This window comes from Esox lucius, chromosome 12 (genome assembly GCF_011004845.1).
Source record: "Esox lucius isolate fEsoLuc1 chromosome 12, fEsoLuc1.pri, whole genome shotgun sequence".
In the NCBI taxonomy this organism is placed as follows: Eukaryota; Metazoa; Chordata; class Actinopteri; order Esociformes; family Esocidae; genus Esox; species Esox lucius.
Window position 1 is genome coordinate 30694000 of NC_047580.1, and position 27445 is coordinate 30721444.

Consider the following 27445-nt stretch of genomic DNA (forward strand, 5'->3'; position numbering starts at 1 on the left):
TTTTAATGTTTCGATTAGGCCACAGGTGAACTCTGCCCTCACCTAACTACCAAACAATCCCCAAACCCATAGGACTGCTACCATGGTACAATATTTCCTGAAACTATGCATGTTAAACGAGTCCTTGTTCACTAGGAGTAGAACATCCAGTTCGACCAGGTTTGGATCGGAAAGAGTTGTTCCAGTACCGCCACAGTTTCATGCAGTCTTCTGCTAAATTGCTAGTGTTACTTCAAGACAGTACCCATCTGCAGGAAGCCACATACTGCATTTAACTGACAGCCCGGCCATTCAGAACACTGCTTCAACACAACCTCATGTAGTGCTGCCTCAGAGTCCTTCCCACCATCTGTGTGTGTGTGTGTGTGTGGTGTGTCCTAGTCACACTCTACTAGTCTACTAGTGTGTAGTCAGGGGAAAACACACATTGACTAAAATACAGACAATAAGGCCTGTGGTGAAAAGGGGAGGAACGGGCGTCAGCTATTGTCACCCTGACAGACTCGTACCTCTAGCCACCTCTGAAAACCACATGAAAGATGCGGCGGATGAACTTCAGCCACTGTTGGACTCAGTTTAAAATAGCAGTATGCCTCAGATCAGGAGATCAGGGTTGGTCATTGCCAGGCCAGCCGGGCATTTCAAGTCTTCCCAGAATGGTTGTTCACGAGTTCTCTGGCTACGAATACAGGCAGACACCGTAGATTAAATGGTATTGCCTTGTTTTGTAACAGATGAGCTTCAACATATTACAGATCAAGACAGAGGCAAGGTCTAGATAGCTGACCGACCAGCGTGGCATCTGGAACATTCTCTGCTATGCAGTCGAGCACGGCCCTAGACAGCCCAAATCCCTCCTGTGGTGGTCCTGACTTCCTGCCACAGTGGGGGGGCCTGGGTTTTGTCCGTCTGTGTATCGGGTGCTGCCAGTGAGGTCTGAGTTTTGAGGGCAGGCAGGTCCGTCCCACAGGATTTTCAACAACAACTAAAACCAATTGGGATTTACTTTCCTTCACTAATTGGTCTTTAAATTAATGGGATGAACTGGGAAAAGATGTAATCAGATCCATTGCAAAATATATCTATTTGGGGGGAGTGAGACGCTCAACCCCGTCATTCGGGGGGAGTGAGACGCTCAACCCCGTCATTCGGGGGGAGTGAGACGCTCAACCCCGTCATTCGGGGGGAGTGAGACGCTCAACCCCGTCATTCGGGGGGAGTGAGACGCTCAACCCCGTCATTCGGGGGGAGTGAGACGCTCAACCCCGTCATTCGGGGGGAGTGAGACGCTCAACCCCGTCATTCGGGGGGAGTGAGACGCTCAACCCCGTCATTTGGGGGGAGTGAGACGCTCAACCCCGTCATTTGGGGGGAGTGAGACGCTCAACCCCGTCATTTGGGGGGAGTGAGACGCTCAACCCCGTCATTTGGGGGGTGAAATGCTAAACTTGGTCTCGGTTTTGAGCCACGGCTATCCAGTTAAAGCACGAAGCAAACCACGTTGAGAATTTCAAACCAGAAATCTGGCATCGGCCTCATGCTATTATTTACAGAGCTGCTCGAGGCAACGTCAGTTTGCTGAGTCTACTTTAAGGTCTTGATCTGTATTATCGACAGATCAGATCAGTCGGAGGTCAGTGCATTTGAGGGAAATGGAGGGGCACGTCTTGGCACAGTAAGGCCCTGAGTGTGACAACCTCCTGACACAGTAAGGCCCTGAGTGTGACACAACCTCCAGACACAGTAAGGCCCTGAGTGTGACACAACCTCCTGACACAGTAAGGCCCTGAGTGTGACACAACCTCCTGACACAGTAAGGCCCTGAGTGTGACACAACCTCCTGACACAGTAAGGCCCTGAGTGTGACACAACCTCCAGACACAGTAAGGCCCTGAGTGTGACACAACCTCCAGACACAGTAAGGCCCTGAGTGTGACAACCTCCTGACATTGCAGGAATGGCCTATTAACTTATTTTTGTTTGCTGGGCAGAGCCACACGATATGAACTTTTGATGAGTAGGCTAAAGAATTAATCACAGATTACTCAAAACGACGGCCAAGACTACAGGCTAGTCATGTTGTAGGAATCTGTGTGGATTTGACCCAATTGTTATTGGGGGGGGGGGGGGGGGGGTTCAGGACGAGGGCGGTGTTGGCAGGAATCAGACTGTGTAGTAAAATGGGACAGAACGGTAACATTGATTTAAACACGGTTACGAATGATGTGTAGAGAAATGGGGATTGGAGGAGTTCTCTTCAGCTGGACTTCAGTGGAATGTGCTGGAATGAAAGCCTGAGAGGCTGCTGTTCAGCCGGGGCGGTGCAGGGGAGGGAGGGACCCCACGGCTTGGCCGGATCCCTGCTGTCGGGTCCAGGGAGAGCAGCCATCTCAGCTCCCACGCCCCAGCGCGGTTAAGGGGGAATGCGCCCCCTGGGGCCGGCTGCTTATGAACGACGAGGCCCACGCGCGCTCATCTGGGGGTGGACTCAGGAAAATATGCGGTCCAGAGCTGCCAATGGGCCAGACCGCTGTGACATGCAACATTCACAAGCTTTATTAAATCGACTCCTAACCAGGCATAGCGGCGAGCTGCGTCCCCCCCCCCCCCCCCCACAGAACTGTGGTACTCCGGCACACCGATCCACCGGGGGTAATCACAGCCGGCCATACGGGCCGGTCTGAGCAGAAGCCCGCATCCACGCCCCCGGCTGTACAACACCACTCCCCCGTCTCCATGGCAGCCAGGTAGACGCCCAGTGAACACCACTCCCCCGTCTCCATGGCAGCCAGGTAGACGTCCAGTGAACACCACTCCCCCGTCTCCATGGCAGCCAGGTAGACGTCCAGTGAACACCACTCCCCCGTCTCCATGGCAGCCAGGTAGACGTCCAGTGAACACCACTCCCCCGTCTCCATGGCAGCCAGGTAGACGTCCAGTGAACACCACTCCCCCGTCTCCATGGCAGCCAGGTAGACGTCCAGTGAACACCACTCCCCCGTCTCCATGGCAGCCAGGTAGACGTCCAGTGAACACCACTCCCCCGTCTCCATGGCAGCCAGGTAGACGTCCAGTGAACACCGCGTGACGGAATATTCCGAATAATGCCACTTAACTGAACGTCTGCCGTAGGAACATTCAAGACCCCACAAGCTGTGAACAGCGGGTGTTTTGGCCACTTGCAAAAACGCAGATCAAATTTGAAGGTTAGGCCAGGATACATCTGAATTATACACTCATCGTCGATAGGCTTTCAAGCCGGTAGAGGGTCTGTTCACCAGTTATTTGACAAAGTTTGAATCTTATTAGCAAGCAGCAAGCCGCAAGCCCCCCCCCCCCCCGCCCCCCGCAGCACTGTTCTTAAACAGCAGGCATTCGTCACCTGAAACCAGAACTCGCTGGGGGGGGGGGGGGGGGTCTGTGGTGTATAAAGAACAAGAAACTAGCCTAGTTCAGCCTGCCCGCAATAGAAAGTGTTGCCATCTCGAGATTCAAACCCGGGTCTCCCACGTGAAAGGCTGTATTGTTAACCACTACACCACAGAGCTACACATTTGCCAGTTGTCAAAACCTCTTTTGCCACTGGACATTTTAATAGTTAATTGGCCATTCGTGAATGATATTGATAGAGTTAAGCTGACTAACATTTCTTACTAAGTTTACCTCCACCACAAATAGCGGCTATGTATTGCGTTTGCCACTGGCCGTTTTAGCAGCGTATTAGTCAGTAATAAGCTTTACCTGTATCTACTAACTTACTGGAATAGTCAGAATTGAGCCAATGCTAGCGAGACTGAAGATGAACTTTTCCATGCCAGAAAGAGTCGCAATATAACCGGATACAGTTTCAGTTAAGGCATACTATAAGGTAACTACTGTATGTTAAGCCAGCAAATGTGTTTGTCTATCCTGACCCAAAACGCATGCACGGATGCATAATTAGAAAATCTACCAGAAACAGTCGCAATATAACCATAAAATGTTTTATTTCAGGCTTACTATAATGTAGATACTAACGGTTTTAGCCAGCAAAGTTTTCATCTATACAGAATAATTCATAATGCATACTCCGCTTAGCCTGCGAGGAGATACGAACTAGGGTCCTATAGTTCACAAGTCCGCTTCTCTAACCACTACACTATTTAACAAGGGGTAGTCATTCCGTCAGTCAGTCAGTCAGTAAGAGACATTCACTCTTCTTAGTCTGCTCCACTTACGCGGTCCTGCAAAAACAATTCAAGCCAGGATCAGTTCAGAGTGAATAGGCGATGATAACTCTCTCTCTCAACACATCCGATCAACACCACCCAGACAAACGCACCAAGACACATCCATGTGTGGGTGAGAGCGAAAATAACACCGATATACAAACACACACAGGACAGACAGACAGAAACACAGGACAGACAGAAACACAGAAACACAGGACAGACCCACAGGGCACAGACAGACAGAGAGACAGAGAGATGAGTCCGAGACACTGATGGATATTTCCGGTTCCTCTCATGACTCACGTTCTGACACACGGCTCACCCAGAGAGGACAGCCCACTCAGCCCGTGACTCATCAACTACCTGGCGCAACCCAATACAGCAGCCGCAAAGCAAGTTGATAACACCATGACCCATTCAGGAAGTGACCCAGACCAGATGTTTCCCTGCTGATTCGGTGTCCATGGAAGCACAGGGCCTGCTTCAGCTAGCATAGGTTGCCGTCACTACTACACAGTGGGGTCATGACCCTGTGTGTGGGCTGTACTAACGCAGGGCTCCAACCAATCCAGCAGGACCACGTCAGAAATCACAGCTATGGTGTACTGAACTTCTACTGACTAACACCACACCCATTCCATGTTTTCATACACTTTGTTCTCCCTAATTCACACACACACACACACACTTCTCTCTGAGGCCGGCTGAAGGATAACGATCAGAGGAAGGGTTTCCTGAGGACTGTGTTATTGTCACCTGTCCAGTAACAACACACTGGACCAGCGGGGTTCACAGATGAAAACACTGCAGAACTCAACCACAGGAGAGGCACACCCACTAGATTATTTACAGGGTTCCCCAACTCCAGTTCTCCAGTAAACCTCTCTCTTTCGTTGCAGCCCCACAAAGCCCCGGCCGTCTTAGTCCTGGGGTATTACACACACGCTCGCTGCTCGGGGTAGTCCAAGGCCTCGACTAGAAAGACGTTAACAGTGCTGACATGAACCACGGGGCGGGGACATCCACCATAAAGACATCAACAATGTCGAAATCACAACCAGCCGCTGGATTCCTGAGAATGGTCCCGAAGGATTTCAGGCCAAACATTCCAAAGCCCAGCACTGTCCAAACCCCTCCAGTCATCCCATGCCACAATGCATGGCGCGCCCATGACATTTCGCTAACCCGCTAACCAGATCATCGGAATGCACTACACCCCTGCGCCACAGAGTCCAGTACTGTAGCGAGCCACGCCGGCCCAGAACACCCCTGACATACACCGCCGGACGGGCTATATTTAGAAAGTGACCCACTGCTGAGAGCATGCCCAGCGCTCTCCACGCCCTCTCCAAACAATCCACGCGCTAATGACCCCCCATCTAGAGCCTAGCCCACCGGCACAATAGCGCAGGCGTGCGTGCGCGTTTGTGTGACAGGGAAAAGAGGAGTGACAGGGAAAGAGGGAGGAAGAAAGAGAGAGGCTGAGGAGGGGACGTTTGGATAGCGGACAGGATAATAATAATTGTAAAACACTACTGAGTCCAAATATAGACTCATCCACAGTCACAGAACGTGTTTGATTATCAGTTATAATCACACACACACAGACAGACCCTGGAGTACCGCAGTGTACTCTAGCATGATAGTACAAAAAAGAAGCAGAATAGACAATGCACAAGCTACCAAACGCTATCCATCGCAGGGACAGGAACTGACAGAATAGTGCTATAAGACAGCATAAGAATCCAGCTGTGTATTTTTAATCATAAGACAGTCAGTAGTTTGTGTCGGTCAGTAGCTGGCGTGGGTCATGTCAGTAGGCCAGGTATGTAAACCACGTAGCATCTTATTGATTAGACCAGGGACAGAGTAAACAAACATTTTCTGCTTGGACCAGGTGAAAACTGGGCGCAGGAGAAGAAGCATGAAGGGACAGAGACCAAGACAGACAGAGAGACTCCAGCTCTGCATGCAGAATTCTACAAAAGGTTACCCTCTGAGTAGAACGCAATACTCCAAATAATGCAGAGCAGATTTAGGATTTCACCCAGTAATTACCAAAATCCAGTCAAAAAAAGAAAAAGAAAATTAAATTTCATGCTCACCTAAAGGACAGAAACTCATAAAACTTCCTTAGCCAAGCCCTCATCTACATTGCTAGAGAACAGCCTTTTAAGCCAGCTGGCTTTGGGGTTCTGTTCACAAACACAAACACTTAGAACCAACCAAACAATGACAAAACAAAAAGAACTACTTCACACTGGAAGGAATTAACCAGAAAACAAAGCACACTGGAATGCTGCCTTGCCCTAAACAGAGGGAGTACACAGCGGCAGAATACCTGAATGCTGTGACAGACCCAAAATTAAGGAAAACCTTGACTAAATTACAGACTCAGTGTCTTGGCTCTTGAGAGAAAAAATTATGTGACAACGGAGCACTTTCTAACCTCCAGCTAAATACAAGACTACACAGAGAATTTAAAATCAGGCCAGACATTGATAAACTCCTGTATATGTAAGGCAAAACACCAGTGTGCAACCAAAGCAGCAAGATTAAAAACCTGGGAACCACTATTACTCAGTGTATATTTTCCCTGGTCATTCATACTTGTAATTATTTGCATTTTCACAACAATGTACATATCAGCACCATCAAACCAAGTACATTTCTGGGTATGTCTAAATGTACTTAGGAAATTAGGACGCAAAGAAGAACAGTGGTGTAGGAACCAAAAACCCGGAAGTCAATTAAAATAGTCTACATGCAGAATTCTGCAATGGTAGAACACAATGTAAAACTCAAGTGAATGCAGGCAGAGCAGAGTCAGGTCTGTGGACTGCCACACCCAGTAAATATCAAAATCAAACAACCAGCTAAAGCAGGGGTCGGGAAAATGGTTTTGGCCCAAATTACACTCACCAGACACCTTTTTAGGTCCACCTCTTCAACACAACTAGTCAAACAGTGAATAATGCAGCTGCACCTCAATGTTTTAGGCTGCAGACATTGCCTCTGGAGGGTTTCAGTCAAACATTAGAATGGTGAAGACGCATGTTCTAATTGACTTTTGACCAAGTTATGATTTCTGGCGCCAGACCTGGAGCTTCCAGCATCTCAGAAACCGCTGACGATCTGGGATTTTAACACACTACAGGTCTCCAGAGCTTACAGTGAAGTGGTATATGCAAAAACAAAGTGAGCAGCAGTTCTGTGGAAGAAAACACCTTGTTAATGAGAGAATGGCCAGACTAGTTCAAGCTTATAGAAAGGCCACTAATACAAAAATAACCACTCTATACAGTGGTGTGCAGAAGCCCTTTTCCAAACACACGTGTCCAACCTTGAAGCTGATAGAGGCAAAAGAGGCTCTTACACGATACTAGTTACCTAATTACCCAAAAGTCAGCATTGAGTGTAAATTAATAAAAGACAGTAAAATCAAAAGACCTTCTGCAACCTAATATGTTATTACTAGAGGAGTTGTTATTCCTACAAATAGAAATATATATTATGCAAATTATAGCTTTATCCAATGAAAGTGTTAGTAATGTGTAACCTCAAAACTTTTTTCTCCTTCACTTTCTCGTAATGTAAATAAAATGTATCACATCCTTATGAAGATTTTGAATAAAATTGTTACAAAGGGAGTCACAGAAAGAGTACAAGTGAATGTTTAGACAGACCTGTGGTGACTTGTTGTCATTAGAAAAAAGGCGACTAATTGCAACAACAATGGAAACCTAAGCATCATGCACCTCTTTAATTAGTGCCTTCCAGAAATACTGGATCCCTTGATAAAGAGAAATGCTATGAAAGAATGCCAAAAAAGGCAAAAAATGTCACTGTTGTTTATCGGCTCAATCCTACACTCAAAATATATGAGAAATCCGACCTTTAATTGAGGGTAAGGCTTTCAAACGAAAATACTAATTTTTTATCAAGAAAGACATTTTTCTAAATCTAGTATCCCATTGGTATATGCTCAGTTTTTTAACTTCATTCGAGACATTAGGAGCAGTTAAGTAGTCTTGTGGCAAGAATTCAACAGGGCACAGTATTTTCCTTACTTCTTACTCAGAACAATTTCTAAATTTTTACATCACTGTAAACATCTTATAATGTAACATTCAAAATGCCTTAATACTTTTAAAAGTTGTGTGCAATGTTTAATTTCTGAATATTTGTTTTATTTTGTTATTTCTTATAGCAGTCTTATTCTCCATTTGCCCTGGCAATGTGAACAAGTTTCCCATCCCATGCCAGTAAAACCTGTCCCATTTAAATAAAAAATTGAATTGATAGAGAAATAGATAAACAGAGAGAGAAAGAGAGACATGGATAAAGACAGAAAATGGGGTACACAAAACTGTGACGTCACTTCCTAGAAGGAAGGATTCTGGGTCAGCATCTGGCAGCAAAATGCTTTCATTGTGAGGAAAAGTTTCACAAGAAACATCCATCTTGGGGCTTATTTACATTACAAGAGAGAGAACAAGAAGCTAGATAGACTTCCCTTGGTTTGTATAGTGATCTTCATAGCATTTGAATTTACACCAGTATGTTTGAGATGTAACACACAGCCTTGTGGCCGTCAATCTGCTGATTGACACAAAAACATTATAAGGGTTCCTAAAGATTAGTCAGAAAAAAAGCAATAAAAAAAACAAAAAACCAAAGCCAAAAGAAAGGTTATGGCAAATCCCAAAGAATTTAACACAGGACAAATTAAAAATGCATGTCCAACAGTCTAACAAAGCAAATTGCTTCAGCTGTTCATTTTACAGGGGGCTATATAACACTGACTTGTTTTAAAAACACATTAAGTTTTTGCTGCTCTTCGCATGGCAATTAGTATTTTTGCAGAATGGCCCAAGACTTCTACACATTCCTGTAAACATACAGAGGTACAGATAAAACGGATAAAGGCAAATAGGCCTGTCTTCCATGGTCTATAAAGGAGCTCTACACATGCCGTTTGTGAAGTGTTGCCAAAGAGACAATTGGTTTCTCCTGCTGAGCCATGAAAGGGAAAATCACGCCAGTTTGACTTGTTTTAATATTTTGTGAGAATAGCATTCTGCAACATCAACAGTCACATGGTTCTTGTGTATTCCACAAGGCTGGAGGGGGTTGGACATCCCAGAAGTAGAACGTAGTTGGATGCCAAATTCTGAGAACTTCAGGGGTGTGTTCATTTGATACCAAACTCATGGATTGCACATTTCATCATAACCCTCTGGTTGTGATATGTTTTAGGGCGTACGGACAGCAGAGCATTTTCCTCAATATAACCTCAATGGATGCCGATTAAGATTTGGTCTAAAAAAACACAATACCACCTCTTAAGAAGGCAAATATATATATATATATATATATATATTTTTTTTTTTTTCTGTCAACCATTTGAGATGCAGTATAATGTTAGCTAGCTAGCTAGTATTGACGGAAGTCCACCAAATTTGAACTAGCTAAACTTAGCTTTGCTAGCTAAAGAAAACTATATCTTAAAAGGGATAGTTCATCTAAATATATGTATCCAAAAATGTACGTACCAACAGTTAGTCCGGAATAGACAGAGTAATTTTTTACAACCATCCATTATTCAGCTGTCCCCGGCTGTAATTCGCATTCTTAGCATCGTTAAAATTAATGAATGGAAACTGTTCGTCCCACTACAGCAAAGCTGCATTGCAAGTAGAAAACTGCTCCTAAACACTTCAAACTACATTTAGCAATCTGACGCAGTAGCATACATTTTTTTTAACTGTACACTGACCAAACAACCGGCGGAATATGGGCAATCCAAACCAGCACTAGAAAACTATTTCCAACATCCATTCACACACCTTGTGGGCTTTGGCGATGACGTCATCAGGGTGGGCATGAACTTTAACCTCCAGAAGTTACGCAAAGTGAAAGTTTCTCTAGCCGGCCCATTATTGTGAATATCATCGGTGGACTTTAGTTCTATCATAATAGAAAATTACGCAATCGTGTTTGGTATGCAAAGAAAGGATACAAGAGCTGGGAGAGGAGATTTGGTGTTTCATTCATTGCCAGAGCTTAATCCAGACATATAAACACTTTTTTCTACCAAATTCTACACATTCTACCACTGACATACGATTTAGTTAGATATACAGGTATACTGACTCTTGTAAAAACTAGTTAAGTGGTTAAATAAACAAAATCATATACATTTGTTGTCTACCATCATCTGATTAGCTTTGTTGACATTAATTGAATAGAAAAGTTTAGCTTTGAGCTAAAGCCTCTGAGTCAACGTTGGCGCACCAAAAACAATGGACCAGACGGCAGGTTTACATTTAAGGGGTTTAGCAGATTAGCTCAGTACAGATACACATGATTGAAAGAATATAAATTAGACACTTTTTGCATATTGCTCATCATACTATAGATGATGCAAAAGCATAATCTTTAGGCTTATTGTACTTCAGACTAAACAGTGCATTTTGGATGTACAATCACGTTATGAAACTTAGAAACATAGTTGGCCAAAATACATTCATCAGATAAATGCCTGACCGGCTAGGTCCAGCAATGTATAGCAGCCTAGATTACTGCTTGAATCAAAATAGAAAATAATTTGCCCATAAACTGATCAAAAGACATTGGGTATGGACTCGACTAAATAAGAAAAAGAACTAGTCAACAAGAGACATTCTAAAACGTCCGCAGGAAGTTAATTTGAAAGGGGTTAGCTAAGAACTAGGCGTTTGTCTTGCTGGGTTGGACAAACACTTTGATGCTAAATGTAGTTTTTAGTATGCCTGTGTTTATTTTTAAGGATAAAAATACAAAGCACTTTTAATTGCCCCGTGTATGGAATATGCTATCCAAATACACTTACACTTGGTTGCTAATGTTAGGTAGCTACTTAATATTTTGAGAGCTGGCCATTATGTCCCTCTGGGCTAGAACGTCTTTTCCAGTTAATTTTTGGAAAGTAAAAAAAAATAAAAAATCTCCAGCGACCCAGGAGTAATGAGGGGGGTGAGATCCAGATGATCAACCACACATCTTGGAACGAGTTCAGCTTCAGGGACCGGGTCATTCATGGTCTCCAGCATTGGAATCAATAGTTCACATTCCTTTCTGTTTTGGATGGCATTAGATTGCACAATCCACAGCTACACCACCATCCTCCGGATATTCTGGGTTGGGTTTGGGTTGGGGATTAACTGGTTCACCATCGTCGGCTGCTGTTCTAGACTGTAGTTCGCTCAATTCATCCTCTGTGTATTCTGGTTCGAACAAGTAAGGTTCTATCCCCTAGAACGTCTTCTTCCTGGTCGTATTTATGTATTTTCCTTTGTCTCTCAAGCAAGTACATTTTGACTGTCCTTCTGTGAATATCAAGAGTGAAATAGGTTACTTGCTTCCTAGCTAGCGAATACTACCCTTTATTGACTGTGACATATACACCTCATCTTCTTGAAAGAACACACGGATCGGTGCAATTGTGAACAAAACTGACCAGTAAACACAGGAAATTACAAAATGTGCGTTTTTTTGTTTCCAGGAATACAACATCGTAATGTTCTTTGAGTTAAGCAACTTCACTAGCCTTAGTGTGGATTGTTTTGGAGTAGATGTCTGCTGTAGTGGGACCAACACTTTCCATTCATTAATTTTGACCATGCTAACAATGTGAATTACAGCCGGGGACAGAACTGAATAATGGATGGTTGGGAAAAATGACAATGTCCACTCCGGACTAACTTCTGGTAAGTGAATTTTTTGATTGTTGGTCTAAAAATCTATCTATCTCATTAAATACATTTCATGACATGATGACAGCAAAGCAGTTTTGCCTACATCAGCAATTTAATCGTATTTCTAAGCAAAATTTAAGGTAATTAGCCCCAATTCAACTTTTGAAGAAAGTCCATAACCATGGCAACAGTGTGACCAGGTAACAGAGTCAAAACACATGAATACAACAAAACGGACCCGGGAGGCACTAACTGGAGTTGGTCCTAGTTTTCAGTTTGCATCACAAAGATTTAAACCTTTTGTAATGGGTAGACACGATGAACACAAACCATGGAAATATAAAAGGGGCTATAGAACAGTGTTGTTCACTTATCTGATCAAATCCAAGCAGATTCATCAGAGTTTACAGTAGACATAAACATTGCATCAAAATTCTCAGTAATCAATCCGTTTACTGTAAATGTGTTGGGTACTGCACTAGAAAAACAACCCTGGGAGCTTTCATGGGCCAGGGATTAGGCACACAGCTCTAGTCCACAGAGCCATTGTCACACCAATCCTCCCGCCTGCTACATGTCAAGTCAGAGTTGTATTTCAGTCACACCAAAAGCCTCCAGTGTGATTATGGAGTTGTAACAACTGGGTGTGGGAGGCTGGCATGTGGGGCTGGTTATAGCGGTGGTAGGTGTCAGCACATGCCTATAGGAATCTGGTGGGGGCCCCTGACTGACAGACTGAAGGGTTGGTACGATAAAACAAGAACTGATTGACACCGACCAATCCGAACACTGACATTGTCAACATCTGTCGTTCACATTTTTTTTTTTTAAAAGGACCAAATTGAGAAATGTCACAGTCCAGATAAAATGTGTCCACTAAATGGAGTTTTTGTTAAAGGGTCAAACAAAAACCACAACAAAGTAGTTTCAGAAAAACATAAAAGTATTACTTGGATTTAATAAAACAAAGTTCTTCACCGCATACACCTTCTATAAAGTTGGTATTCATCGACACAACCTCAATTCATCGCTACGCGGATTGGTCTGCATCGGCCGCCAAAAAAACACACGTAATACTTTAGTTTTGCCTGAGAGTGATGAAGTGATTATCACGGGGCGGTTCGGTGCTGAGCAAAAGTGGATCTTCCTCTGAGAGCACTGCTGAATCCACTGGCAGGCACAGGACGGTGAATCACAGCCGTTTGTGTCAACGCTAACAGTCGGAGACCTCCAGTTGGTCTCAGGTCCCGGGAGAGAGAACAGGTTCCCAGGCTATATGCCCCAAAGGGGGATCGTGATGTTACAGTACCAATGAGTAACCCTCCCAATAAAAACTAAATGCACCGTTGAGCTGTGGAAACACACATCCTGCACCTGTAAACACGTCTCAAAGTCGATGCTTTGCCAATTTGAGAAGACACAATGCATCCTGGGTCGTGTTGCAACAGGTAGGATGGGCTATAGCCAGGAGTGACTGACATCTGAGACATTTAGACATCGGAGTCCACGGTTTTCATCCACTAACAAAGCATAGAAGCAATTAACAATATAGCCTTGCTCAAGGGCACAACAACAGACCTTTTTCATTTACTTTCTTGCTTTGCTCTGCGATTCAAATCAGCGACGTGCAGGCTGCTGTCCCAAAGCTCCTGCCCCCTAAGCCACCTGTCAGGCTGGCTTTGCCTCCGGTTGACTGTTCCTACCTGGCTCCACCCATTATTCACCAACATAACCCAGGAACAGAGAGCTGTGGTCGTGAGAGCCTTATCTTCTGGAAGTTAATGAGAGCATGTGAATTATTCAGCCTGAAAGGACTGGAGGAATACACACACAGAAACACACACACAGCCCTAGGTCCACGCTCAAAGAAAATACAACTATGGGATGGAGTAGGTTTTTACCTATTCACAGGGCACATTCTGCCTGAACTAGTTTGAAAAGAGGACTGAATTAGTTCATTATATAGCACAGAAGATGTCTGAATTTGTTTATTATACAGCAGAGAAGGTGTCTGTATTAGTTTATTACATAGCAGAGAATCTGACTGAACTAGATCATTCTATAATAGAGAATGTCTGGACTAAATCATTATAGCGCAAAGTGTTACAGAATGAGTAAAGGAGACACTGCCCAGCTTCTTATTCTGTTAGATTGGCACGAACAAATAGCCCAGCCAAGTTACATAAGAGGCACTCTTGCCTGAATACAACAACTGGGTGTCAATTGGATACAGCGCATGGCTGTGTGATCTGGACCATGTTTTCTCTATGTTCATCATCACAATAAGTGTTTCTGCCAAACATCTCTACTGTATTACAACACCCAGTGACAACAAACGCTTGTTCCAAAGCAACATCTGGTCCAAGAGTTAACAAGCCTCACAGTATCATGGCCGCTTGAGTGTGGAGCCCCTGGAAGAATAGGGGGGTGCTTGGCTCAGCTTTAGGCTGGACATAATGTATCTCTCCCAGTTCTGGAGCCCTTGTTCAAATTCCTGGCCAGAGACTATACCCTCCCCAAAGCAGAACAGAGGCCTGGTTTCAAACACTATTTGAAACATTTCGAGCCCATCTGGAGTGGCAGAGGATTACAGATTTCAATATTCAGTTTTCAATTGCTAGGGAAGCTAAATTCACACACAGATGCAACATTTGAAATAAAGTCCAATGGTATTTGAACACCGGTGTGATAAAGCAACCACACACGCACGCAGACGCACTCATGCGCGCACACACGCACATACACATTTCCCCTCAGCTGTTCTTGAAACAGAGGAAGGAACTGTCTGTCTGTCACGAGCATGTCATCTGTCTCAGCGTGGCTGGCAGGCCAAAACCCTGCTAACAGTCTTCTTTCCTGTCTGCTCAACCGAACCCACCGCGTTCACAGCTCAGACCTGACCGAGGGAATGAGAAGCGAGGTGGGGATCGGGGTTGTCGTTGGAGGACGACAGCATCAGACGACAGGTTTGAGTCAGCCCTTTAGGGACTATTCCACTTGTTTACCCCAGCTGTGCCTGGGCGAGCTCGGTCGAGCACAGCCCTCCAATATTTAATTCTGAAGCCGAAAATGCAAACCGTTGCGCCGACGTTTTTGTCAACAGTGCCACAACACAATGCTGAAGTGGTAAAGGCCATAACCACATTTACAAATAACGCTTTTTCCTTTAACGTTCAGTGGACACTGACCTTTGACCGAGACCAGGTTGCTTGCACATATAACTGTGCTCTACATTATTTACAATGACTATGGGAGTAGGTCTTCCAGTTCACAGAGCATATTTCTCTGCCTGCCCAAAGACCCGTTTGTGGGAACAGAGATCGGCTGTCTGCCACCCAAAACCTGGACGACAGCATACCAAAATGCTGTCGATGCCCTCGATTCTCAGACTGGGCCCGTTGGGGACTGGATACGGTTCCCCTGGCGACCTGACCCCGTGGCCAACCACGCTGTTTCTGTATCTGCATCCGCTGGCTGACTTGTCGGTCTGCCAAGACAGGAAGTACACAGGCGACGATCCGGACTGGCAGTCACATACTGGCTAGAGAAGCAGAAGGCAGGACGTCAGCACCCCCCCACCCAGCATTCTTGACTCTCTGGTTTCAGAAGGCTTGACGGAAACTGTATCAGAATGAAAGAATATGAAAGCCGCAAAAGCCAGACAACGGATTTCCATTAAAAGGCCTATGACATGCTAGCCCCAAAAATATCAAGAATAACACCGTGAGAATCCTTCACGAGTGGCTCCCGCGAACCCTTGCTGACAGAGGCAAATACCCCAAACAGGCTGAAAGATTGCTTACGCTTCTGTAAACCTTGGATGGTAACGGGGGGACATTTCTGAACTACCAATTAGGAGAAACAGCGGCTAGATGGACCAGTCATGCTTTTACGTCAGCCTGAACAACACCGTCTAGGGGGCTCTGAACACACACACACACACACACACCATCTTTCTAACTATGTCCGACCGCTCCCTTCCCATCCAAGAGCAGCTCATTCCACTGCGGCACACAAAGACTGTGTACCAAATGGAGCCCTAAGTCTATCTGATACAGTGCACTAGGCTGGTTGACAGAAGTGCCCTGTAAAGGCAACTGCAGCGTGTCATTTGGGACGTGGTCAAAGCCGCCAGTTGAATGGCCTACTAAACACCACCGCGGCTGTGACCAGCTGACTGGGGCCCATTGTGTCCACTGGTCACTGGGGGCCACACACACACACACACACACACACACACACACAGCTTGTTATTTAAGAGGCCACTTGGCTTGCCTCCGCTCTCTTCTAAGTAATCCAACAACAGGCATTTCCGCTTCGGCGCGGTTCTGTTCTGTGGTGGCGTTTGTTATGAACAGGGCAGGCAGGGTGTGGGGGCTGGAACCGGGTGGGGGGGGGGGGCAAAATATGGTTCTTTGTGTGACTCTGTTAAGATGCTGGTTGCCTTGAACGGAACTCCAGCGTGGCTCCGTCAGAGTCCGTGCTGCCAGACAGAGGTTGTGAGTCGCCCAGAGGTAAGCACACAATCTGGGCTAGGGTGGTCAGGCCAGGGACAAGCTGTGTTGGCATGGAAGGGCCTGGACGAAATGAATCACGCACAAAACATTTTAATGACACTCAACAGTCTGAGTAATATGCTATTAGATTAGAGCCAATTAAAATAGCTTTTTACTTGATGATCATGTTACAAAGCCTTTATTACATACAGACAAGGGTGATTATTAGAGATGGTTAGCAGTTGATAAAGCAAGCACTGTTGTCCATCTGAAAGTATCCAGCCCAGGAGTGTTTTCAATGAGGTCACATGGGCAGATTAAAAGCTGGAGCGGACATCCCTCCAACCCATCTCCCTGACAGATTTTATTTCATATAGAATAACAGCATGTGAAAGATGTTTTCCAAACAAACTGCCTTTCAATTTGACATGAACTCACCTGTTCATGATGTTTTCATCTGACTGTCGAAAACAAATCTCTAGACAACCTGCGTGCAATTGTCCTCTCAAAATTACTCTAGCAACTAAAACAGAAATGTGCGCATTGAGAGAACATTAGCAGACTCCAAATCAAAACAGCGTCTCTCAGCTCGCGCAAAATAAACTTGCCTCTCTTTGACTTTGAGTGACTCTGTTCAGTCTTTTGATTGACCTGCTGACAGCGATAAATTCTACAGCTTAATTACATGTCACCCTGACTCAGCAAAACCAGAGAGAGAGAGAGAGACAGAGACACACACAGAAATGATAAGCACACATGTCATTGGTCTGTCAGAGGTTGACCATCAGGTCAAGCCATGCATAGAACAGTATCATGTACCTGTCAATACGATGAGGTTGTATCAACATAAACAGAGCAGTGGTCCCCCGCCCTGTTTCTGGAGAATTACTGTCCTGTCGGTTTTCACAACATCCAAAGTCATTATTAACAAGAATGAGCTTATTCATGAGGCAATCATCAGAATCAGGTCACATTTTGGCTGGAGTGAAAACCTCCAGGAGCAGGGTAAGAGACCGCTGACATTATCCTCCGCAGACTAAACGTGAGAACGTCTATATGAGCCTCGTCACGGTGACACTAGTTAACGCTACAACACTGCAAAAACGTCCCAAGAACTTCAAAGGTTGTCATGGTCACCCAGCAAGTCCTTAGGCACATGTTTCCTGGGTAGTCATGAATTCCCACATGAGTTGCAGATTGTGCAATGCAGAATTACTTAACCGAAACCCCCACATTAGTACACCCATGACAGGAACACACCAGTTCTTGACACCCATCCTGAAAACTTGGTAAGGAAGTCCATGACTGCTAAGAAAAAACAAAACAAAGGCTTTGGCAAAACAAAGCTGTCATGTGTTTTTGAGAGGGTTGGCTTTGACGTTCAATCTTGGATAGATACAGATAGGTCATTTACTTTACATATAGAGAGACTACGAAATTATTTACTTTAGCGATTTACCCTATCTAAATATAACGTAGACATGTTCGAGACCAAGGCAAGGGCCACAATGCGTGGAACGATTCTCTTTCAACTGGCTTTCAATGGCAATGTTAGCAGAAAGGGGTTGCTAACTGGCTAGCCAGTCAGACATTGGCTGAATACGATTGTCTGTGGCTTTATTACTAGCTGAAAATATTGTTATTCGTCTTATATACTCATAAAGATACATTATACAAACTGCTGCTAATTTGACAGACATCGGTTATGGCTAGCTAACTAGCTTCATGGGGTGAATTTGAATTCACTCCCCGAGCTTGCTAGCCCCTCCACACCAATCCACCCTCCTCAACCCTCTTTACCTTCCGATAGCTCCAGCTCCAACTCCGCCAAATGGTCTCGAACCTCTTTCGGTATACCGGACAAATCCATGCCACGGTCCGCCATCACTTAAAAACAATCAAACGAAGTTTTCTTTAGGTAAAACGAAATCTCTTATTCGTCAGGATACTCCATTCAATACACGAAACAATCATTTGAATAGGAGAGACAATCCATTCGGCCGACTGCTCCCTCCGCCATAATGGGGAGATGAGTGATCACGTGATCTCTCATCACATACCAGCGGCCAGTCAGTTAACTGCACCCAAAAACACGTAAATATAAATACTGCAGTTCGAGACATACAGCTTGTACTCCCTCTTGTGTTACTCTGAAGATGTTACAACTACAGTAATAATACATAGTATTTAAGTAGCATTGTAGCTTCAACTTTCTCTATCTCAGCCCCAAGATTTTACGCTGGGGGTAAAACCTTATATTATATGTCCCTGTCCTTGTCCATCTGGTCCATCCTAGGTTTTATAGACTCTGGACACAGACCAAATGCATTTATTAATTATTACAACTTGTACTTTTAAAATGTTCACCCGGCACAGCCAATCAATCAATCAAATGTATTTATAAAGCCCAAAGTGCTTTTACAGAAACACCCGGCCTTAAACCCCAAGGAGCAAGCAACAGTAGTGTTGAATTTCAGTGGCTAGGAAAAACTCCCTAAGAAGGCCGATATTTTGGAAGAAACCTAGAGAGGACCCAGGCTCAGAGGGGTGACCAGTCCTCTTCTGGATGTGCCGGGTGAGATATTAAGAGTCCAATTGGAATAATTAATAAATGCATGTGGGCTAAATCCAGAGTATATTTAAATTTAGACTAGGTCAGAAGCATGACCAGATGGACAAGGACAGGGACAGAAACGGGCCCCCCAAACTAGGTACTCTGCAGGTGTGGACCAGGACCTCATGTCCTCCTAAAATTTAAAACGGGAGGAGACTGGGAAAATTCAGAAAATGCATTATTCATATCAACAACGATTTATAGTGGAGAAGGAGAACTTAGTGGGGAAGGAGAACTGACCCAATCCCCCAGCACAATAGTATAGCAGCGTAAGACCCCTCCAAGCCTGGTTCCTCTCTATGTTCCTTTCTTAATTTTGGACCCTCTTAGGGAGTTTTTCTTCACCAATGTGCTTCAACACTGTTGTTGTTTTATCTTTGGGGTTTCAGGCTGGGTGTTTTGTAAAAGCACTTTGTGACAACTGCTGATGTAAAAAGGGCTTTATGAATAAATTTGATTGATTGATTGAGCAGTATAAATAAAAAGGTAAAATAAAAATGACTTGGATAGCAGCATTCACGAAATAACTAAAGTCTTAATGCATGTATGTCACCATATCATGTCACCTCCCATCTCATATAGGCTCCAGTGCGTCATAGAATGTATGAGATGAGCATGAAAATCAAAATAGCAGTTTTTCTCTGGTACATTCAAGCAATATTTTTTTTTTTTTATTGTTGCATTGGTGCTCCCACAGAAGATACTGTACAAGGACAGAATACATAAAATCTCTAAATCATTCAGAAACATGAGGACTAGAGAAGTGACAATACATTTAAAGACAGTCAAAAGATGAGGCTTGCTAAAATCACTTGTTTTGCACAGCAAGTAGAAAGAATGCCATAGTGAGCTTAGAAAACAAGAAAGTCATTAAAAGAGCCTTAAGAGTTCTAGGGAAACAAAGTGTTGTGGACAGGTGAGAGAAACATGAACACACACCAGAAAGATGGCAAGACAAAAGTATGGAGAAAGAAATACAATAATTATGAATGAATTGCCCTAAATGTTCACCAAGTCTGTTGTTGGGATTTCAGGCTGGTGAAACACTGTGACAACTGTTGGTGTAGAAGAAAGATTTCTGGCTCCCAGGTGTCTTTTATACAGGTAACGATCTCAGATTAGGAGCACACTCTTAAAGGGAGGGCTCCTAATCTCATTTTATTACCTGTATAAAAGACAGCTGTCCACAGAAGCAATCAATCAGATTCCAAACTCTACACCAAAGCCAAGACCAAAGAGCTGGCCAAGGAGGTCAGGGACAAGATTGTAGACCAACACAAGGCTGGAATGGGCTACAAGACCATCGCCAAGCAGCTTGGTGAGGAGGTGACAACTGTTGGTGTGATTATTTGCAAATGGAAGAAACGCAAAAGTACTGTCAATCTCCCTCGGTCTGGGGCTCCATGCAAGATCTCACCTTGTGGAGTTGCAATGATCGAGAGAACAGTGAGGAATCAGCCCAGAACTACACGAGAGGATTTTATCAATGATCTCAAGGCAGCTGGCACTATAGTCACCAAGAAAACAACTGGTAACACACTACACCGTGAAGGACTGAAATCCTGCAGCGCCTGCAAGGTCCCCCTGCTCAAGAAAACACATGTACAGGCCCGTCTGAAGTTTGCCAATGAACATTGGAATGATTCACAGGAGAACTGGGTTAAAGCGTTGTGGTCAGATGAGACCAAAATTTTGCACTTTGCCATCAACTCAACTAGCCGTGTTTGGAGGAGGAATGCTGCCTGTGACCCCAAGACCACCATCGAACATCGCATCGCATCTTCTTCCGCTTATCCGGGGCCGGGTCGTGGGGGCAGCAGTCTAAGCAGGGATGCCCAGACTTCCCTCTCCCCAGACACTTCCTCTAGCTCTTCCGGGGGGACACCGAGGCGTTCCCAGGCCAGCCGGGAGACATAGTCCCTCCAGCGTGTCCTAGGTCTTCCCCGGGGTCTCCTCCCGGTGGGACGGGACCGGAACACCTTCCCAGGAAGGCGTTCCGGAGGCATCCGAAAAAGATGCCCAAGCCACCTCAGCTGACCCCTCTCGATGTGGAGGAGCAGCGGCTCTACTCTGAGCTCCTCCCGGGTGACCGAGCTTCTCACCCTATCTCTAAGGGATCGCCTGGCCACCCTGCGGAGAAAGCTCATTTCGGCTGCCTGTATCCGGGATCTTGTCCTTTCGGTCATGACCCAAAGCTCATGACCATAGGTGAGAGTAGGAATGTAGATTGACCTTCGCCTTGCGGCTCAGCTCTTTCTTCACCACGACAGACCGATACATTGACTGCATTACTGCAGAAGCTGCACCGATCCGTCTGTCAATCTCCCGTTCCATCCTTCCCTCACTCGTGAACAAGACCCCTAGATACTTAAACTCCTCCACTTGAGGCAGGCACTCTCCACCAACCTGAAGTGGGCAAGCCACCCTTTTCCGACTGAGGACCATGGCCTCGGATTTGGAGGTACTGATTTTCATCCCCACCGCTTCACACTCGGCTGCAAACCGTCCCAGCGCATGCTAAAGGTCCTGGTTAGAAGGGGCCAACACGACAACATCATCTGCAAAGAGCAGAGACGAAATTGTGTGGTCCCCAAACCTGACACCCTCCGGCCCCTGGCTGCGCCTAGAAATTCTGTCCATAAAAATTACGAACAGAACCGGTGACAAAGGGCAGCCCTGCCGGAGTCCAACATGCACTGGGAACAAGTCTGACTTACTGCCGGCAATGCGGACCAAGTCCACCTCTGAGCCCTCATCCTCTGCTTCCTCAATGGAAGAAGGGACAGCGGGATTGAGGAGATCCTCGAAGTATTCCTTCCACCGCCCGACGACATCCTCAGTTGAGGTCAACAGCTGCCCACCTCTACTGTAAACAGCGTTGGTAGGGCACTGTTTCCCTCTCCTGAGGCGCCGGATGGTTTGCCAGAATCTCTTCGAGGCCAGCCGATAGTCCTTCTCCATGGCCTGCAGCCCGCTTGGCCTGTCGGTACCCGTCAGCTGCGTCAGGAGTCCCACAAGCCAACCAGGCCTGATAGGACTCCTTCTTCAGCTTGACGGCATCCCTTACTTCCGGTGTCCACCACCGGGTTCGGGGATTGCCGCCTCGACAGGCACCGGAGACCTTACGGCCACAGCTCCGAGCGGCCGCTTCGACAATGGCGGTGGAGAACATGGTCCACTTGGACTCAATATCTCCAACCTCCCTCGGGATCCAGTCGAAGCTCTGCCGGAGGTGGGAGTTAAAGATCTCTCTGACAGGAGACTCGGCCAGACGTTCCCAGCAGACCCTTACAGTACGCTTGGGCCTGCCGAGTCTGTCCAGCTTTCTCCCCCGCCATCGGATCCAACTCACCACCAGGTGGTGATCTGTTGACAGCTCCGCCCCTCTCTTCACCCGAGTGTCCAAGACATACGACCGCAGGTCAGATGAGATGACAACAAAGTCGATCATCGACCTGCGGCCTAGGGTGTCCTGGTGCCACGTGCACTGATGGACACCCTTATGCTTGAACATGGTGTTCGTTATGGACAAACTGTGACTAGCACAGAAGTCCAATAACTGAACACCGCTCGGGTTCAGATCAGGGGGGCCGTTCCTCCCAATCACGCCCCTCCAGGTGTCACTGTCGTTGCCCACGTGGGCGTTGAAGTCCCCCAGTAGAACAATAGAGTCCCCAGTCGGAGCACTTTCCAGCACCCCTCCCAGAGACTCCAAGAAGGTCGGGTACTCTGCACTGCCGTTTGGCCCGTAGGCACAAACAACAGTGAGAGACCTATCCCCGACCCGTAGGCGCAGGGAAACGACCCTCTCGTTCACCGGGGTAAACTCCAACACATGGCGGCAGAGCTGGGGAGCTATAAGCAAACCCACACCAGCCCGCCGCCTCTCACCATGGGCAACTCCAGAGTGGTGAAGAGTCCATCCTCTCTCAAGGAGTGTGGTTCCAGAGCCCAAGCCGTGCGTAGAGGTGATCCCGACTACCTCTAATCGGAACCTCTCAACCTCACGCACTAACTCAGGCTCCTTCCCCGCCAGCGAGGTGACATTCCACGTCCCTAGAGCTAGTTTCCGTGTCCAGAGATCAGGTTGTCTAGGCCCCTGCCTTCGACTGCCGCCCGATCCTCTTCGCACCGGCCCCTTATGGTCCCTCCTGTGGGTGGTGAGCCCACGGGAGGGCGGCCCCACGTCGCGGTACTCAATATTTTTTTCCATGAACATGGAGGTGGAAACAATTTGCTTTGGGGGTGTTTTTCTGCTAAGGGGACAGGACAACTTCACCGCATCAATGAGACGATGGACAGAGCCATTTACCGTCAAATCTTGGGTGAGAACCTCCTTCCCTCAGCCAGGGCATTGAAAATGGGTCATGGATGGGTATTCCAGCATGACAATGACCCAAAACCCACAGCCAAGGCAACAAAGGAGTGGCTCAAGAAGAAGCACATTAAAGTCCTGGAGTGGCCTAGCCAGTCTCCAGACCTTAATCCCATAGATGAAGGTTTGAGTTGCCACATGTCAGCCTCGAAACCTTAACGACTTGAAGATCTGCAAAGAGGAATGGGACAAAATCCCTCCTGAGATGTGTGCAAACCTGGTGGCCAACTACAAGAAACGTCTGACCTCGGTGATTGCCAACAAGGGTTTTTGCCACCAAGTCATGTTTTGCAGAGGGGTTGAATATTTATTTCAATCATTAAAATGCAAATCAATTTAGAACATTTGTGACATGCTTTTTTTCTGGATTTTTTTCTGGTTTATTTGAACAGTCTCTCACTGTTCAAATAAACCTCCCATTAAAATTATAAACTGATAATTTCTTTGTCAGTGGGCTAACGTACAAAATCAGCAGGGGATCAAATAATGTTTTTCCTCACTATCTTATCACCTACTCTGGAGATTTTTTAGAGACATTTTAGACAGAACTCAAGAACTAGAAACTGATGTGTGAAATTGTCTGGGTGAAATTATTCAGAAAAGGTTGACATGATTTAAGTTATTTTGTTTATTTAAAACTGCAGCACGATAAGTGTTCATAGTAGTTCCACTAGAACATGCATGGAAAAGTAAATATATTCATATAGTACAGATATATACAGTACAATAAAGGACAATTTCAGAAATTATCAGTCCAACAATACTTTCATGGGAGTGCGAATGAACAATTAAAATAACTCAAAGTAACTTCTACGTCATACGTAATATTGTTTCAATTCTTATACAATTCTGTGACTTGTTTAAAACAAACGTTAATATTTTGAGTAAAAAACAAACAAATAATTGATTTCCATGAAACCGGTGCAAAAATAACTTAGTCGATTTCTGAGTAATGGGCACACCAGAGTTCCAGCTGTAGAATTAGAATCATGATTGTGGTATATTCTATCAGAATTAGAATCATGATTATGGTATATTCTAATAGAATTAGAATCATGATTCTAATTCCACAGTTCACAGTCCGGCTGATACAAACAGTTGGGTTGCATTAAAGAGGAAGTTTACCCATTTTCAAAGTGCCCTTATTTTTCACTCTGTGGTTGTAAATGATACCCCAATTTTTTTTTTAAATAGTTGGTTTTGTTAGTGAGATTAATTGGTCATTAACTGCCACTGGTTAGAATGGGTGTTCAAAATGTGTCTAAAGTATGTTTAAAAAGTACGTTTTAAAAAGTCTACAAACCAACTCATAATATACCAGAATGCAATTCTGAATGTATACAAAATAAATCAGGGCATGGGCTCTACTAGAAACCACATAAAAGAATGGGTGAACTTCACAGTTAGTATTTTTTTATAGGAAAAATAATGTATTTTCTAAAACAGATGAATTTCTATAACTCATAATTACCACAAATCAGATATAACAAAGGAAGCGTTTTTTTCATGCCACAGGGTTTGCATATAGTCCTCATGACAACAGCACACAATTCAAATTAAAATACCAACAAAATAAAGAGAAAAAAAGTGCCAACGACAATTATAACTAACATGAAAGCTAAATAACTTTTTTTCCCCATATCAAATGAACAAATTCTCTTCACGCAAGAGCCGGCTAGACTAGTTTAGTGCCTGTTAACAGGACTATGTGATACCAGCTCAGACCACCATTGTGACTGTCACTGTAGGGCAATATACCAAATCACATCACACTCCAGATCTAGTACACTACTTTTGCCAGGTCAACCTGGCAACCACTGGGACTGTGGGAGACAGACAAAGAAATTACGTTATTTTGTGAGATTTGTCAAGTAGTTGCTGAGAAATCGTGGTTGGGCCGGTATCCTGACGACTGATGAACTCTAGCCCTGGTGCAAGGGCCAGACTTTGAAATTAAGGATATCACTGAAACAGTCTTTTCAATCGAGGACTAGGCTTTGACCTGGAACAGGGAAACAAGCCCATTATGTATGACAAACATATTATCACAACAAACAAAATATCAAACTTTTGATGTCACTGAAAGAGAATGTGTAATCAGGACAAATAGAAATGTACACAGAAAATTTTACGATCAAACAAAAAGACGTCATTAACAAAAGACCTGCATATTTTAGTGCATTTTGACATGCCTCTGCGTTTTTTTTGGATTCATACAACAGACATCTCTGCTGTTTTACACACCGCAAATGGTAACACATTGAACAGACAGATGGGGCAGTAAGTTACACGCAAATACAAAACAAGACTAGGTTTTGTGGTTTCTCAAAAACAAAATGTCTCTAATGGCCTTAATGGGAGATGCCTGAAAGAATTAAAGCTGTTCCAGCGAGGAGTTCTGAAAGAATTAAAACTATTCCAGCAAGGAGGTCTGAAAGAATTAAAGCTGTTCCAAATCTGCCACAGGAGTTCTGAAAGAATCTCCCTTGAGGTTCCATTCCCATCCCTTTGTGAAGGTAAAGTTCACAAGGATCCACAAGGTGGCAGTCTAAGAATCACTTCAAAAGGTGACTGTGGTGACAGTTGTGGATGCCGCAGAGACATTTTACAGTTGATTTTGAAAAGCAACACATTCTCAGCTTGGAATTGGTTGAGGTGTTAATCGGCATTAATTAATATAAATTTCTGAGACATTTATAATTTTTAAAGCAAATTATTTTCATGTGACCCAACAATCTTTGAGGGGGATCAGAGGCACGAAAAATATTATTTAAGGCAAAATAGTTTGTTAATGTGTGTTGTGTGTGTGTGTTTACGATTTAGTGTGTGCTGCACATAGATAGTAACACTGAGTGAGCGAAATAGGTGAATTTATTCTCCTAATCAAAACGGTTTAGATGCAATGTTTCCACAACGGTCTATTGGACAAATCCCAAATTTGTTTTGTTTGACAAAACATTTCAAAACCACTACATTCTGTTTCATAACAGTCAGTTGGGGTATGTTTGTTCACATTATTGCCAATGCCGTTTGTAAAGACACAAATGCTAATGGGTAACACATGGCTTTTTTTTTGGATAAGGTTATTCACAAAGTGCAGTCAGGGTCATGTTCATTAAGGCACTCAACTGAAAATGTTATATAAAGTCTTGCAACAGCAAACAAAAATGACAGTATCTCACTGGACAAGTCCAGGTAACCAAGGACTGCCTAACCATCCTGTAAGCTCCCTCTCCATCATGAATCTAGTACACCCTAATAATCAGCAAGACAAAAAGCTAAAATTCGGTTAGTCACAACTGGTCAGGACGGTAGATCTCCAGGACTGGGACAGGCAGGCCTGAGGTAGACCCTCGTTGTTCAAGTCTGATACCAAACGGTGCCTAATGAATACAACCCCGCAAAGAGCAGCACAACACACTCTAGAAAGCAGCAAGAATTAACCACTAGAGTACGACCAGAGGTAAGGGATAAGAAAGAAGAGGGAGAGAAGAAAAAGCCCAGTTAGAAACCTCTTTAGGGCCCTACACCCAGGGCCAAACAGAGCGAGAGAGCATCTTATGCAGTTCAATCTCAACGTTCAGCCACACAAAAATATGTCTAATTAAATTACACAGTGCGCGACGTGAACTAGCTCAGTTGGCCTGGACTGTGTAGAGCCCTTTAGATAGCCCTTTCTAGCTAAGACTTGAAACATGAAAATGGTAATGACATACATTTAAAAAACAATAAATACAAAGTTAGACGGGGATAAAGAAGTGGTTATGCACGGGCGGGAGGCTGGAGGTGGTTGGAGTCAGAACCAGTACAAAGCAGAAGGTAGAGACCTTTGGAAAAGCCGTTCTCTAAAAACACTTAAGTGTATAAATCATGTATAAATGACTGTGTACAGTAAATCGATTATTTCTTTCGCTTTCAGTCTCTCTCGCACAAATTCAGTGAGAACCAACAAATTGCTAGAATTCTGGTTACACACACACACCCACACACACACACATTTTATAAACTTT

At 44.8% G+C, this 27445-nt stretch overlaps 1 protein-coding gene across 4 annotated transcripts in view; it reads right to left on the bottom strand.

Annotated features, from left to right (window-relative positions):
* Nucleotides 1-18474, bottom strand: part of dip2ba (disco-interacting protein 2 homolog Ba) — a 61343-nt gene extending 42869 nt beyond the window's left edge. For all 4 annotated transcript variants that reach the window (XM_029123940.2, XM_029123938.2, XM_029123939.2 and 1 more), the window contains exon 1: nt 18247-18474. In XM_029123940.2, the coding sequence (XP_028979773.1) occupies nt 18247-18331 (85 nt within the window). In that variant the 5' untranslated portion in view covers nt 18332-18474. The remainder of the gene's footprint in view (nt 1-18246) is intronic.
* Between the last annotated feature and the right edge of the window lie 8971 nt (nt 18475-27445).